Source organism: Cinclus cinclus, chromosome 18, assembly GCF_963662255.1.
Source record: "Cinclus cinclus chromosome 18, bCinCin1.1, whole genome shotgun sequence".
NCBI lineage: Eukaryota > Metazoa > Chordata > Aves > Passeriformes > Cinclidae > Cinclus > Cinclus cinclus.
In genome coordinates this window covers 9864619-9880410 of record NC_085063.1, presented here as the reverse complement: position 1 = coordinate 9880410, position 15792 = coordinate 9864619, and the positions used below count along the sequence as shown (strand labels likewise).

Genomic DNA, 15792 nt, shown 5'->3' with positions numbered 1-15792 from the left:
CCCCCAACAATCCCACCTTGTGTCTGAGAGCATTGTCCAAATCTCCTTGAGCTCCACCAGGCTCAGTGCCATGATCACTTTCCTGGGAGCCTTTTCTAGTTCACCCAAGTGCTGTGGGAGCCCCACTTTCACCCTGGTACCATGGCCAGGATGCTCTGGCAGAGGATCACAGCCAGTCTGACATCTGGCAGCAGCCACCCTCAACATGGGTTCTTATCAGATTAATTAATTTTTTTCCCTTCCAGCTGTTTTGCTGGGGCTGGGTGAAATTATGGGCCCCTTAGCTCAGTTTTTGTTGATTTCAGCAGGGTCAAGGTCTAAATCCTGCAAGTTACAAAGTCTTGTAACATTTCTATACTTAATTTTGGGGGTGAAAGTGGCAAAATCTGGTCCTTGTGAAATACACTAAACAACACAATCATACTTTCCTTTAGACACAGTTAAAACCAGAGTCTTTTCTGCGTTCATATGTTTGGAAACTTCTAGTTTGAGTTTGTACTTACCATTCTAATAAAAGATCTCAAATGAAGAGTTCACTTTCTGTCCTTTTTCTGATCAGATATCCAGAGATAAGGAAGAAAGAGTGGTGCTTTAGTTCTCAACACCTGGATATGCCTTGGGTTCTCTGAATTAGGTAGCAAGTAATAATTGGTATTTTCCTAGAATCCCAGAATGGTTTGGGTTGAAGACACCTCAGAGATTATCTTGTTCCAATCCGTGCCGTGGGCAGGGACACCTCCCTCTAGACCAGTTTGCTCCGAGCCCTGTCCAACCTGGCCTGTTGCAATTCTCTTTGCCTTTGGTGTAATTACGGAGCAAGCCAGTAAATCCCTGCTGTGGGCAGTCCCTGAGTGAGCTGGAAACTCTGTCCAAAGAACAGAGCTTCAAAAAACAGGACAAAACCAAAAGTGATCAGCGTGGCTGGAGAGAGGAACGTGTGTAGAAGGAGAAGGGAAAGGCTGGATGCCTGGGTGCTGGGCGCTGCTCTGAAGTCCATGTGATTGTGTATGTTCACATCTCGATATAGAAACGATGTGACTGTGAATCATCCTCGCCAGGAGAGCATGTGGGCAGAATGGTAGAGTTCTCTCTGCTCCAGCATCCCAACGTACAGGGGGCTGCTCTTAGGCTGTACCTGTTAATTAGACCCAAAGGCAGAGTGTCACATATATATATGCATGCACCCATCTAAGTCTTTGTGGGAATATTTATTTTTTACTGTTGCATTTGGAAAATTTGATTTTGTTTTTTTCTTCCTGGTAATGCTAAGAATGATCTTGATCCATTGAGAAGCGCATAGTCTTTTAGAAATCAAACCAATAAGATTAAAAGTCTATGTTGAAGGATATGGATAAAGCAATATTCATATTTTTATATATATTATATAACAGGATATTCTTGGAGTGTAACACTGTAACCCAGGGGGAAACCCGTGGTTTAGTTTTGTCTTAGTTGCATGAAATGTATTCTTCTAGTTTAAGAGAAAGTTGTACTTATATTTTTCTTCCTTTGCTAACATTCTCTGAAATCTCAGAGGAGTTCATGTGTAAGATGCAGCATACTTTTGTTGGTGTTTTTATAATTTGTTTTCAGTTTAAGTTTTACAGGAATTTTATGCAGCCCCCTCTGTTATGAGCATGGAAGAAATTCAAATATCACCATAATTGAATTGTCTCCTTCCTGCACCCTACACCCCTGCGGAATGTTCCAAACCAAGGATCCAGCATCCACTTCCATCATTTTAGGGTGAAAAATAAAAGCAGACACACAGAGAAATTGTATCTGTTCTGCTCTCCTGTTTCTCATGTCACTGACACATTGTTTGTGAAAACATGAGGAGGGAAATCATATGCAAAGAGTGTGGCCTGTGAACAGATCCCATCTGACATCAGCATCACACATGCTGTTCCCTGCAAAACAACTTCCTTGGAAAGCTGTGGCAAGGAGCTCAACAGAGCAACAACTGAGCACAGGGACTCTTCCCCGTCTCCTTAACCTTCATCTTTGGCAGCTCCTTCTTGCTGCTGTCCTGGGCTTTCCATTAAATTGTAAGGTCAGTCTGTCTTTGGTTACTTCGTGTGTATTTTTCCCTTCAGCTCTTTGCAGTGACTTCAGGTTGTTCTGCTGTCTTTCTTCCTCGTCTTTCAATCCTGCTATTGATTATTGATACAGGGGCAAAATAAACTCATTCCAAGCCAACTTGCATGGAGAAAAGCAAATGATTGTAGTGTGAATTGATCAAGAATAGACCTTTCTGCCTGTTGCCCAAGCAATATTCAGGCAGCCAGGCATATTCTCTGCAAAAAAACACAGTCCAAACTATAGCAGGATTTAATTGGAAAATCAGATGTTCTATGATTCTTGATGGCTGATTTTCTGCCAATTATAAAGTAGGATGAGCTCCATTAGAATCACAACAATGGCTGACAAACCCTTCTTTACAGGTAATTTAATGGCTGAATGGTGGAACTGTGGCCACAAGTGGGTAAGAATCTCTTCTGAGGCGCTGTTAGTTTTACATGTGAATAATTTGGAGCTGCAGTGCTGCTCAGTTTACATGAGGCTCCAGGTCTTCTGTTCCTGTAACTCCTGGCTTCGAGTAGGTAAAGGGAATAGAGCCCAAATGTGAAGCTCTCCTCAAATTTTAATTTGTATTCCCAATCCCTGTGCTGCTGCTCAGGCCTCTAAACACTCTGTATGCTCTTTGGATTATTGGAATGTTGATCTGCTGAAAACTGAAAATAGTTAATTCAATTTGCAGCAGCAATGAATTTTTACAGGTTTTTTTTCAAGTATTCAGAATTTTATGGGAAACAAATTTAAAAAAGACAACAAATAATGGATGGGGTTTTGGGGTTGTTCTTTATTTATTTATTTTTTTTTCCTCATGATTATTGGGTTCACAGGCAAGGGCAGGAAGGGCTAGAAAACTGAATGAAGAGAAAAAATGACCCTTGAGAAAGAAACGCACATTTTTAATCTCCTAAAGATGTTTAGAAAAATAAAAGAGAAGCTGTTTTCTACAAATACTTTCTTTTGGAAAAGAAGTGAACAGTGGTCAACCCACTCTTCAATAGCACACATATTTTTATAATAGGACACTGAAACCATGAAGTTTTTTAGATTTTTAAAGCCAGTTCCCATACTGATTTTTTGAGTATCTGCTGTGCTTTGCAGATTTTCCTTTTCATATGTACTGTGTTCTGTTCTGTGGGCTGGGATATTAATAGTATTTGATTTGAAGCACTTTCATGAATCACGTTGCAAGCTACATTTAGCTATTCCTAACTATTACAATACCTGAAGTACTGAGGCAATCAAATGCCATGGTAGTGGGGACCAGGGGAAGGAATCAGGGCAGGAGATGAAAAGATTTGAATCCCTAGGAAATCACAGACCAGGTATTTGTTACTCAACTGTGCATTAGTTCCAGCAGTGTCTATGTATAGTTTGTGTATTTTTTACAAGAGCACGCAGTGATAGAATAAGGGAGAATGGCTTAAAACTACAAGAGGAGAGGTTTAGGTTCAATATTAGGAATAAGTTCTTTACTCAAACAGTGCTGAGGCCCTGGCACAGGGTGCCCAGAGAAGCTGTGGCTGCCCCATCCCTGGAAGTGTCCAAGGCCAGGCTGGATGGAGCTGGGAGCAACCTGGGATAGTGGAAGGTGTTCCTGCCCATGGCAGGGGTTGCAATGGGAAGAACTTTAAGGTCCCTTCCAACCCAAACCAGTCTGGGATTCTATGATTTACTTCACAGCAACATTTTCCATTTCCTGAATGAATGATTGTTAACGTGTGGAGAAACTAACCATTTATTATTATTAATGTTTTAATTTTTTTTTATTATTATTGAAATGTCCACTGAGGGAAGTGCAGCAAGGAAGCTGTTGATAGGCAGAGAAGATCCCTGTGATGAATAGCAGCACTTGTCATGGGAAAAGAAAAACTTGAACTGCATGAAACAGCAAAGTGAGACTTCTGAGCTTTGCCCTGCCCCAAGGAAAGAATTGTGTTTGTCCCAGGGGTGACCAGTCACTTTTCAGTGTGTCTCGTCACTATTCACTGAGTTGGATCCCGTTTCCTGTCCCGAGTGGATTTGCTTTATGGGTGCTGTGGAGCTCTGTGTCGACATCCAGCAGCGTGCGTTGGGAGGCAGCTGAGCAGATGGGCTCCCTCAGTGTGTTCCTGTGGCAGGAGCTCCCCAGAGAGCAGCAGTGCAGCTGCTGTGCTTCTGGGCCAGACCAGCAGCCCTTCAGTGGGAAGGAAGGGGGAGGACAACACGCAAGGAAGAGGCAGCCAGAAGAGAAAAAGAGAGGCACTAAATAGAGCAACAGCAGCAGTCATCCGTGTCTAGGGCTTTAGGTGTAAAGATTTTGTCTACTGTGCTTCAGGCTGCAAAGCAGTTATATCACAGGGTCTGAATGTTTTATTCTGAAAGATGGATCCACATCTTAATAGTGGCTAACACATGAGCAAGTGGGAATGGGAACTATGCCATAAATTTGCTTGATACCCAGTCCCTTTACACATCCCTTACGGTGGCAAGCTATGGTGTCTCCTTTTGTGTTCCAGCCACTTCATTGCTTCACCAATGCCAACTGATACCTTTTTTTCTGCCTCCTATAAAAGCCTCTTTCCTCAGTAAACTGTTAATTTATTGATGAAAGCACAATACTCTTCCTTGAGCTAAGCCACACAGAACAGCTTCAGCCCTTACAGCTGTGGAGCACCTCGAGGGTAGTGATGCTGAATTTTGCTGGAGTTTTTCCAGGGGCTCCAGTCACTTCAGTGCTTTCAAGCTCTTCATTATGCTGTCTCCAGATATACTCTGGCTCTTGTATTTATTGATTGTTTTCGTTCCAAATCAGGTTGATAATAGCAAGCAGATTTTTGATTAATTATGTTTATATTACTTTTTTCATCGAGTGTTTCCAATCACTGTCTAGTGATGGCACTGTTGATCATTATCACTGATCTGTCCTGGACTCCTGATTGATGTTTACTGATTCCCACATTTGTTTATCACTAGCTCATGATGCTCCTCATTTTAAGAAGCATTCAGAAGTTCAGTAGGACATCTTAATGCTCTGAAAAAAACCTGAAAATGTATGACTTGCTAAAAAGATCAGGATAAGTTGCATACAACAGATTACTGAATATGTTACTTGCTTTCCAAATTTCAGTATGCTAAAATAAAACCCTATCATTTATACATGGTGACTTGTTTTTCCTTGCTCTCAGCCTCACACTTGGTGTAATTTAATCTTCTTCTGCTGCAGTCATCTCACTCATCCTCCTCAGCTTTCCCCTGCTAGTGAAATGTTCCCCCCAAAACCACGAGTGTCTCCCCACAGATCATCAACCTTAGACCTGTCCTGAAGTTTTTACGATGGAAGAATGTTATTTATACAAGAAAAAAACATAAAACAAATAACTACTGCCAGAAACAGACCAATGTTGTTAATTAGAAGCTGCTTTTGAGCTCCTCTGAGATTTATACAGCTTTTCCCTCTTTAACAAAAGGCTGGGGCTTCTCCTAAAACAGGTGGAATTGTGCACACCTTTGAGAAGCCAGGTGGTTATAAGCAGCAGAAGATAAGGTCATGGCTTGTAAAATGCTTCATAAAATCAGAATTATCAATCATTCCTATTGATTAACAGGTGATTTTCCACAACCCATCAGCAGACCCCAAACAGCCTCTGCAGGAGGGATTTTGTTAACTCTGTCCCTAGGATTTTTAGGATGCATTCTTCAAAAATAAACATAGACATAGAAATGACAGGATCCATGGAGTGGAAGATAATGTGCAATTATCTTTATATGTATTTTATTACAGAGAAATTCACCAAGGACAAACCTCCCCAGCACATTCGCTAGTTAAAGGATTCTCTGAATGTCATATAAAAGCAGTGCCCTCTACTGCTCAGGGGCTTTCATTAACAAGTATTTAATTAGCAAAAACTCAACACTGTTCTTTTTAATGAGAATAATTGTATGGGCCTGCCTGTAAAAAAAAAAAATACTTTGGAGCTTTTTATTAAAAGAAAAATGCTAATTTATCATTTCTCAAAAACATGAACTACCTATGTTCTTATGTTTACATGGAGAACTGATATTTTGTCAAGAGTTTGGAAGAAGCTTTAAGCATCTTCTCAGGCAGTGATAAAGGAAAACACATTTTCAAGTAATTGCACCTTTCAGAACTATCCTTAAAATCTTCCATTTTGTGGAATTGTGACCCCAGGAAGGCAAAGGAACGTGAGGGTTTTAAGTTGTGAAGATGCAATTGTAGAAAAAGACTTGATTCCCAAAGTAAAGGCAATACAATCTGTTCAAGCTGTCTGGAGAAAGTTCTTGTTGCTATTCATCTACTAATTTCACAGTACATTTTCTTAAGAAATGTAACATGCAAAACACATGTGAGAACAAGTTGGAAAAGATGCAGAAATACTGTTAGCAGAGTCACAGCAAAATGGGAAGGTAACAGCCATTATATCATAGGAGTTAGGATGTCACACCTGGTTTTAACAAGGTCTGTTATTTCCTGGAGAAAAACTGAGCTTAATTTTATACCTTTGCCTTTTGACTCCTATTTATAAAGATAAAATTTGGTCTCGTTAGCCAATAGAGAACTTCAGCCCATGCCAACCAATTGGGGGCAACTAAGAATTATAAATGGCTTCTGAGTCAGGTGGGCTTACTTCTTGCTAGTGTTTCTGCTTTGGGAGAGAGTCTAAGGAAAGAAGATTTTTGTGTGAGACTTGTGGTATTGAGAGAATTTTAAATCATGGAAGCCTTCTGGGGTTTAGTTAGCTTGTTTCAGGTAAAGCTGGTTTTCTTAAAAAAAGAAAGTTTTATTTTTATTGTGCTAATTGTTGGCATGAGCTGTAGTGTTGCTTTGGCTTTGTGTTGCTATGTAATAAGTAGGTTGTGGTAAAACATTGGTTTTTAGTGGTGTTATACCTGTTAAAAAAATTATATTGTCTTGGGGAGTCTCATTAGCAGATAAATCTTATGCAGAGTATATAAATATGCAGCAAACCATTATGGACTTCTTAATAAGCAAAAGATGAATATATTTGTTCTATGTTGCACTTCTTATTGAAAAAAAATCTTTTGTGGAAGGAATAATTTTCTTTGTGAAGACACAAAGCAAAAGCTGTGAAGCTTGCTCTTAAGTGCTTTTTAGGTGGAGGAAGGCTGAGATAACCTGGCCATCACCTCTCTGAAACACCACATTCCTTGTTTAAGAGTTACAGCTTTTGCTTTGTTAAGGCTCAAGATGAGAGCAGCACCGATTGTGGAGCTGTGCCTGATGAGCAAGCGTCTGTGCTCTGGGAGCAAAATCTGCTGTGAGGGCAAACAAACTGCATCTCCTCAGTTTGCTTAGCCTGCAAATTCTGCTGCCCATCAGTACCTAATGGCTTCAGAGCTTGCTTTCTTAATGGCCTTTTCCTTATACCAGTGACATAGCTCTTGAGTAAATTCTTTATTGTATTAAATAAAGCATAGTTTCTGAAAGCGACTTTCAGAGCCTTTTCTACCAGCCCTGGTTTTTGTCCTTGTCATTATAGAAGGAAGTTCTCCTTGCTAATGAGCTTTCTCTTCCTTGCTACTTTTTATTATGTGAGGCATGTGGTGTTTGCTTTTAAAATCTTACTAAATGTGTAATACCTATAGAGGACAACTGTGGGTTTTGTGGGTAAAATTACCTGTAAGCTTTTTTTCCTCCCTAAATGTGCTGCAGCTCTTAATTAGGAGAAATAGCTCTTCAGAGATGCTACTGGCTTGAGTGTTTTTTAAGCCTTCTCAGACTCTGCTGCATCTAGCTCTACCTGTTTGTATTTTACTGTGTACTGCTGTAGTTACCTGTTATTTCAATTGTCTGTATCAGCCTTAAAAAATTGTAGCTTTTAAAGGTGTGTGTTTATATTTATTTCCTTGATATACCATTTTCCTGCGTGATGTTTTGGGGTCTGTGTGGTAATAATGCTTATCCCTGATAACCAGTAGATAGGAAGCTGCACTTCCTTGGGTTAAACTCACCTATTAAGTTGAGCAAGGAAGGGATTTTTGAGGGCCTTTAATTTAAAAAAGGGGGGTGATTGCACCTTTCACTTGGCCACATTGTGTAGGGACTTCACTCCAAAGGAATTAAATTGTTCCTGGTTCTTAGTTGTGTCACTGTAGGGCCTTTTGAAAGTGTCTTTGCCAGCCATGCGGATAGTGTTGGAAGCAGTGGCTGAGTTGCAGTTCAACTTAATCACTCAGGGAAGGGCTGTTACCTTAAGCAGGATGAGGGCTTGGAGAATCAGGCACTTGGTAACTTCTTTAATTCCACTCTTCCTCTTGCACCGAAGTAGCACAGGCAGAATATGACCGAAACTAGAAAATCCTTGATTTAAAGATATCATCCCATAGAAGATGTACCAAATTATTTTAGGCTGTGGCTTGGAAAAGTCCTCTTTTATAGAGCTATTTCTAGATAATCATTGCTTAATAACCATTACAATAAAGCTATGAGAAATGTGGTGTTTGGCTGTAAATGGGAGCTCGAGACATTATTTGTTTGGGTGTGGCCACTCTCTGTTTTATGACATGCTTGGTTTGGAGAATAAAAAGCACAGAGCCTTTTAAATGCTAGTTTAAAGGCTGAGCAAAATGGCTGGGGATTTATCGTGCAGATTAGATACCCAAAGGTTGGCTTGGTTCAGCTTCGGAGACAGCACAGGTTTTGCTCTCCCCTCTCTGTTCTATCTTTCCTGTAAATTGGCAGAGGGCCTTGGAAAGCACTGGACTCTTTCCCATCAGACACCAGTGAGGGCTCAGCAAAAGTTCAACAGCAGAAACACCAGATCTGTGAGTGGGCTGCCACTCTCAAACAAGCTCAGCTTTGTTGCGAGCAGGAGCTTTCCGGAATGTGCACGGGGACCAGGAATAATCATGTAGGGTGAGTGCTGCCTGGTGCTGGAGTGCAGCTGACTGCTCTGGGCTCCCTCATCCTCTCTTGCAGAGCACAGCCATGGGGGATGCAGCACCAGCAGGGCAGCCTGAGCCCAGGGCTTCTCGCTGCCAGCTCTTCGATTCCAGCATGAGGAGTGAGGCCAGGAGGCTCAGGACTTTCCAGCAGTGGCCCCACACTGCCCCTGTGTCTGCCCGGGACCTGGTGGAGGCTGGATTCTTCTATGTTGGCCCCAGGGATGAAGTGCAGTGTTTCTGCTGTGGTGGTGTCCTGAAGGATTGGAGACCTGGTGATTGCCCCATAATAGAGCACCTGAATTTCTTCCCTTCCTGCAAATACCTCTGTGGTGAGGATGTTCGGAACCAGGAGATGCTGTCCCTGCAGGACATCTTTGACACTGTGGATGGGCAGTTCCTGAGTGCCTTGCAGGGGATAGTCAGTGAGGAGACAGCCCTGCCCGACGAGCCGGAGTACCCTGAGATGGTGACAGAGGAGATGAGACTGTCTACGTTTGAGAACTGGCCACAACATTCCAGCATGCGTCCAGAGCAACTGGCTAGAGCGGGGTTCTTTTACACAGGTAGGTACTCTGGGGAAATGTTTGTAACTCTTTTCAGTTAAATTCTGAAGATTTCACTGTTTTATTGCTCCTACAAATACCTGTCTGTATGTGTCTTTTAATTCAAAACAACATCCTTCCTTCTGCCTGTGCTGTTTCTCTTGCTGCTTGTGCAGAATTCAACATTCAACTCCTGTTTGGGTACTGAGGGGTCCACTAGTAAATACCTCCTTGTCAGCAGGAGAGGAAAAGATGTGTTTCAAACGGATGCTTTAATGACAGAAAAGTGTATGCTTTAAGATCCATTGAGTGTGTTTATTCCTTGCACTTCTGAAAGGACTTGAGGAGCTTGCTTGGTGTCTTGTTTTGGATAGGCTGTGTCTTGCACTGAAGCCTTTTCCTCTCAAAACCCCAAATCTAAGTGACAGCTGTATGGAGTCAGCCCATCTGGCTGTTGCTGTGGCTTGTTTCTCTAAGGACTCTTCATTTGAAATGCAAAAATCAGATACTTTTTCTTTGTTGTGGAACATTGGCAATATTTCTTGTAATCACATGCATTTCAAGAATATCGATATAATATTATCCTTTCCCTTTGAGGATCCTTTGTTGATTAGGTGACAGGTTTGAAGAAATACTCCCCTCTGAATTGACCAGCCAGAGGAAATACTTTCACTGTGGCAGACTGTGGTTAGTGAGCAAAGTGTGTTCACAGGTATAACAAATTCCAGCTCTGCTCTAAAGGCAGGCAGGGGGATTGGCTGGGGGGGTTGTGCAGGGGAGCTCAGCTGCTCCCATAGATGCTGCCTGTTAGCTTGTGACCCCCTTCTGGAATCATCTCAACCAGCCACAGCTCTGGGAGCTCAGACTGAGTTCCTGCCCCTGTACAATGTGCACTGTGTTGGTAAATTGTCATGTGTTCATCTCTTCTGTCCAAAGCCTGTTTTGTGCTGAGTCTTGCCCCAGGTTCTCACCCAGGGTTGAGTGTAGGACATGTAATGTCTCAGGTATCACATAATCTCTTGATCTCCCTTTCAGGACGAGGCGATGTGGTGAGGTGTTTTTACTGTGATGGAGGTGTGAGGAGCTGGTCCTTTGGAGATGATCCTTGGAGGGAACATGCCAAATGGTACCCAGAGTAAGTCAGTCTTGGTTACCAAATACCCCTCATAGCAAAAGGCCAAAAGATAGGTCATGCATTTCATACTGATACTTTTCTTTCACAGGATAGAAATATTTATATCCTCTCACCTTGAAAGCTAAATAAAAATGTTCATGCTCAGGTAGAATGCTACAGTTCAGGCCTGAGATTCTCTAATTTGACCTAGAGTTTGTAAAGAAGAGACCCCAAAGTCATGAACTCTTGATTAAGGTGTCAGCTTACTTTTGAATATTAAGTGTTAACAAGCTCTTAATTGAAGTGTTAATTTGCTATTGAATGTGAAGTGTTAAAATTCTAGAACTTATCTCTTGTTGTCATTGTTAAGTGTTAATATCCCTTGATAAGGTGAGGCATGTTCTGCTGACCCGCACTGGTGTTCCTTCCCATCACTTACTCTGTACCTGTGCCCCCTTCCGTCGGGTATCACCTCTACTGCTCCCAGGAGTCTGTGTGCCTAAAGGCTATATGCAAATTAGAGACACCCAGCAGCAAAAGACCCCAAGGACAGCGAGCTAATGTGAAACTAAAGACTGAAAATAACATTTCTGAGCTGGTGGAACAGTCAAGAATGAGACCACCACCAGAACTTTCTTCTATTTGTCACCATGGCTTAAAGAGCCTGGACAGCATGACATCCTTAGACCAGGAGGAAGTCAGTGTTTTTCCAAGGATATCCTCACTCTGATGAGGATACACGCCCCAGCTCTGCCAAGAGACAAAACTGTGAGTTCTGCTGCTCGGCATTGCCCAGTGGGAGCAGCAGTGGTGGTGGTATGTGCAACCCCTCGGGCTCCTCACCCAGAGCTGAGCTTTGATAAAGGCCTTTAAAAAGGAGCTGGTCTGCCGGCCCGTTCACAGTAGAGGTTACTGTCTAAGAGTGCAACTAAAATACCTTTCTTCAGCATTGAAGTACTTTTATTACTGCTACTCTGTGGTACAAGAAGAAATCTATTGTAAATATTTGGTTTCTGCAACAGTTCTTGCTTCTTTCCTGTGAACTACTTTCTCATCACAGTTCCTGTGGTCTATTCTAAAGCATGTTGCAACTGAGCTCATCTTGGGCCAAAATGAAGACTGAATTAAGGGTGGGGGGGATCATGATCCTCTTATTGTCAGCCTTTGTGCAAGAGGTGTGCAGGTGAAACACCTGATACCCTGTATTTAATGGGTGTATAGCAGTTTCCTCATTGCCCATAGCACTCTTTGCTTCTAAACTTCAAACTGCTACTTTCACTTGGGAAATTCTGTACTAATGTATTTAAACTTTTCTACTCATAGGTGTGAATTTTTACTGCACTCAAGGGGGAGAGAGTTTGTTAGCAGTGTCCAGGCGACCTTTTCTACCACCCTGCTGGCTCCAGTGAGTCATGGATATTTTGTGTAGTGGATTAGGTTTGGTAGATGAGAGAGTTTTGAACACATGCTTCTCTTTTTGTATCATTTTCAGAGACATTCCTGGGATCAGACTGAGCAAGAGCCTTCTTCCCAAGGTCAGTGCTGTAATTCCATGGTGTTTTATTTCTGGTGAATGTGGTGTAATCTGTGTTCCACCAGCCCACCTTGGCTGCTCTGCCCTCTGTAGACATGGTGTTTGTGAGACGTTTTCATATTCTAGAAGCTGTTTCACTTTGGTTTTAGAAATGGTCACTGGTAAAAAAAAAAAAAAAAACAACAAAATTATTTGTTCTTGTGAGACCTCTTAATCTAAGGCCAGACACACTTAGTCTGGATAATCATGTGAGTTTTGAGTGCTTACCTAAGTTACCATTGGTTCTTGCATGATCTTGCTGTTGTCTGTCTGTAAAACCCTTCACTGCAACACTTTAAACATGCTTGATAAGAAACCAGAGAATATAGAGGGTCTAGATGTTCATGAAAATGCTGATCCTGGGGTTTATTCCCATTTATCGGTTGCTCCCAGAAATGTAAGTAGGTGAAATTTGGCTCCTATAAGCTTAAACAAGACTCAAGCCTTAGAAGAGACTGACAGCTGACTTTCTTACTTCTGTTGTTACTGATGAATGGTTGAGGTAGGAGAGGCTTCAACTGGAATATTCCACTTGATGTTCATGAAAGCAGTTCTGAGGCTTCTGTTCTAGGATGTGAAAACAGAGATAAGGATTCTGGTCTGATGCCAAACACATGAGACTGTTCACTGATAAAGTGGAATAAACTATTCAAAATAAGTGTCTGGGTTTTTATGAAATTGGCTTTGACTAGCCTTCTTGTGAATAATGATTTAAAGTAAAAAATGTGGAAATTAATCTAGCTATATGGATAGCTCGAGGAGTGTTCTAAGATGTATTAACAACATTTTATTTGAGCACCTTCAAGGAATGTCATACTTTTTGCCCAAAGCTCTGCTTTTTTGGTAAGGTTCCTGTTCACTGCTTTACAGATCCTCTGAGGGATTGGAAATTGCGGGCTCATCCTTCTGAGGAACAGAGTCTCATAGTGCAGAATGTCCTGCAGATGGGCTTTGACCCTACCTGGGTGGCAAACCTGGTAGAGAATAAATTTGCACTGACTGGGACTTTCTACCTGTCCGAGTCTGAGCTGGTTTCAGACCTGCTGCAGTCAGGCTGGGGGGCAAGCAGCAGTGCAGGAGGAAGCAGAGGTGGGCCTGACTCACAGCTGGGCTGGGGGGTGTTTAACCTCTTCCTCACTACCCCTGGAGCATCCTGAGGGTCTGCCTTCGCTCTGCCCGGCCTGGAGTTCAGAGGGTTAATGTTCCCAAGCCTGCCTGTCCTTGAGGGGCTGAGCAATGAGGTTCTGGTTTAAAGAAACCTGGAGAAGCTGTGATTACTGGGATGTCAGTGGCTGTATCTGTCTGCACTGGGCTGTGGTGGGGATATCCTTGGTGTTTCCTGCTGCCCTCAGACCTGCAGTAACCAGCAGCTCCACGATGTGCACAAATTCACAGCTGATCCAGAGGCAGTTGTTTGAAGCAAAGCTCCTAGGATGGATGATCACTCCAAGCCTATTTAAAACTGGATCAATAACTTGATCAGAAATGGCCATAGTTTTTGTCTAGATAATATATATCTTCCTTAACTTCTCTTATATTATCTGTTTTGTGAAGTCTGTTTGCCAGGTGAAGCTTACTAAAAGATGCAGTTCCAAAGCTGCTGCCTCCACAGCATGGTCTGCCATTTCTGTAGCTAACCTGGAAAAAAATTCCACAAAACTGAAATTTGCATTAAATAGTAGCACAGGAGCTGGAATGACCAGCAGATGTGATAAATAAACCAACTTTGAGGAGAGAATGTGATGTGGACAGACAGTCTTGGCAACGAGGTGAACTTATATAGCTACTGAAGTACCACAGAGAACATCTGCCACACCAGGGGGAGTTAAGAAATTTTTACCCAAATGCTTCTGAGGTCCAGGGTATTTAATCTTTTCACACAGCACCGTCAGGAGAGGGATAAAGGCGGGGGCAGGGGGGAGGTAGCATGGAATACCATCATCTTTTCTGGTTATACAGGTGCTGTTCAGAGAGAGACTGGAACCTCAAGACAAGAAATGCGACCTGTGCAGCAAAAGGAATCAGGTACTCTGGGCTGGCAGTGGTGGGGAATTGAGCTTAAGCATAACTGGGAGGCATTATAGAATAACAGTAAAATGACTACTGATACTAACTCATTTTTAAAAATTTTGAACGGGGCTGTGTGTTAGAGTGGTATGGAGTGCAGGAACCTTTATTCAGGGATTGGAGTGCTGCTGTGAAGCAGCTGCCACAAAAATCTCCAGTTTATGGGGATAACTTATGTACCACAGCAAATGCTATTGATCTGTGTCCCTGCTCAGTCCAGCATGTGTAGATAAGATGAATCTTGTGTAAATAAGCCAGTCTACAATAGCTGTAGTTTTTCAGCTTAAATGAAACTTGCCTGAGAGCTACTTTTGCCACCTTCACAGTCTCTGAACAAAACAATGGGCAAGTTGCTGTGTGATTTCCTAAGCTGTCACAACTGGCACTCTGGAGCTGTGGCAACACTAACAGTTCGGGCTTTTGTTTTCTTTTTCTTTTTGGTAAAGATGGGTCTCAGCTGAGCACAGAAGAACAGCTCCGCCGCCTGCAAGAGGAGAGGATGTGCAAAGTGTGCATGGACAAAGATGTGTCTGTTGTGTTTGTCCCCTGTGGCCACCTGGTAGCTTGTGCAGAATGTGCCCTCAATTTGAGGCTGTGTCCCATCTGCAGGGCTGTCATCCAGGGCAGTGTGAGAGCTTTCATGTCCTGAGCCATGATGCACCCAAGGGGAAAGACAAGTCTATATAACTCATTCATAACTCTGCAGAGGGAGAAAATAAATAGTTTGCTGGAGCAATCTTATTTGCAGGGTAGCTTGGCCTAAGTGTAGAAACTCATTAAATGTGTCTTCCATGCACAGTGTTTCTAGGAAGAACTGCTGCTTTGATCTAATCTTTCTTGAGGATTGCTCCAGGAAAACTCTGGGTTCTTTTGCCCTCCAAAATGAGGCTTTTGTTGACAGAGATTCTACTTCACATTTTTGTGTTCTCAAGTGAATCTTTGCTTTCTGTATTGAAACCAAAAACTGTGTTCAGCAGACTCTCTGGTTCTTAGTCACTTAGCAGAACAATCTCTAGACAGCTGCTAGAGAATCCTTCAGGAAGTTTGATTGAAAATGGGAGTATTTTTTTGTACAAAACGCATTCCATTGAGACTAGAATACTCAGCAGCAATGTGCTGTGGGGGAGGGAGAATCTTACCTTTTCCTTTCCTTTTTGCTGTCTTTTTTCTCCCCCTTTTGTTGAATTTTCACCAACTGATTAAATGTTTCAGTAAAACTCAAATTTGCATAACCAAGTGGAAAAGCCTGGCCTGATTCTCCAACCTCTCTGCTCTCAGCTGAACCCCCCCCCCAGGTGGAAAGCTTTTTGCTCAGGGTCACTGGATGGTCTCCTGTAAGCTTCTTATGGAGCTCTTTCCTGGCTGTTGGGTATTACCCTACTAGAAAACAGCTCTGGAAACACACCTTTTTAGAACATCTGTTTTCTGGCTAAACTGGTGATTCTTTATTTAAAATTGAATATTCTATCATGTAGCCAAAAGTAAGTTTCATCCACACTAACCCTTGTTAAGTG

At 42.3% G+C, this 15792-nt stretch overlaps 1 protein-coding gene across 1 annotated transcript; it reads left to right on the top strand.

The window, feature by feature from the left end:
* The first annotated feature begins 6790 nt into the window (after window positions 1-6790).
* BIRC7 (baculoviral IAP repeat containing 7) lies at window positions 6791-14991 on the top strand. The gene is made up of 8 exons (XM_062505174.1): window positions 6791-6826; window positions 9017-9545; window positions 10560-10659; window positions 11962-12043; window positions 12131-12173; window positions 13082-13300; window positions 14171-14236; window positions 14725-14991. Exons 1-8 carry the CDS (start codon window positions 6791-6793, stop codon window positions 14925-14927), a joined length of 1278 nt encoding a protein of 425 aa, XP_062361158.1. The 3' UTR covers window positions 14928-14991.
* The last annotated feature ends 801 nt before the right edge of the window (window positions 14992-15792 follow it).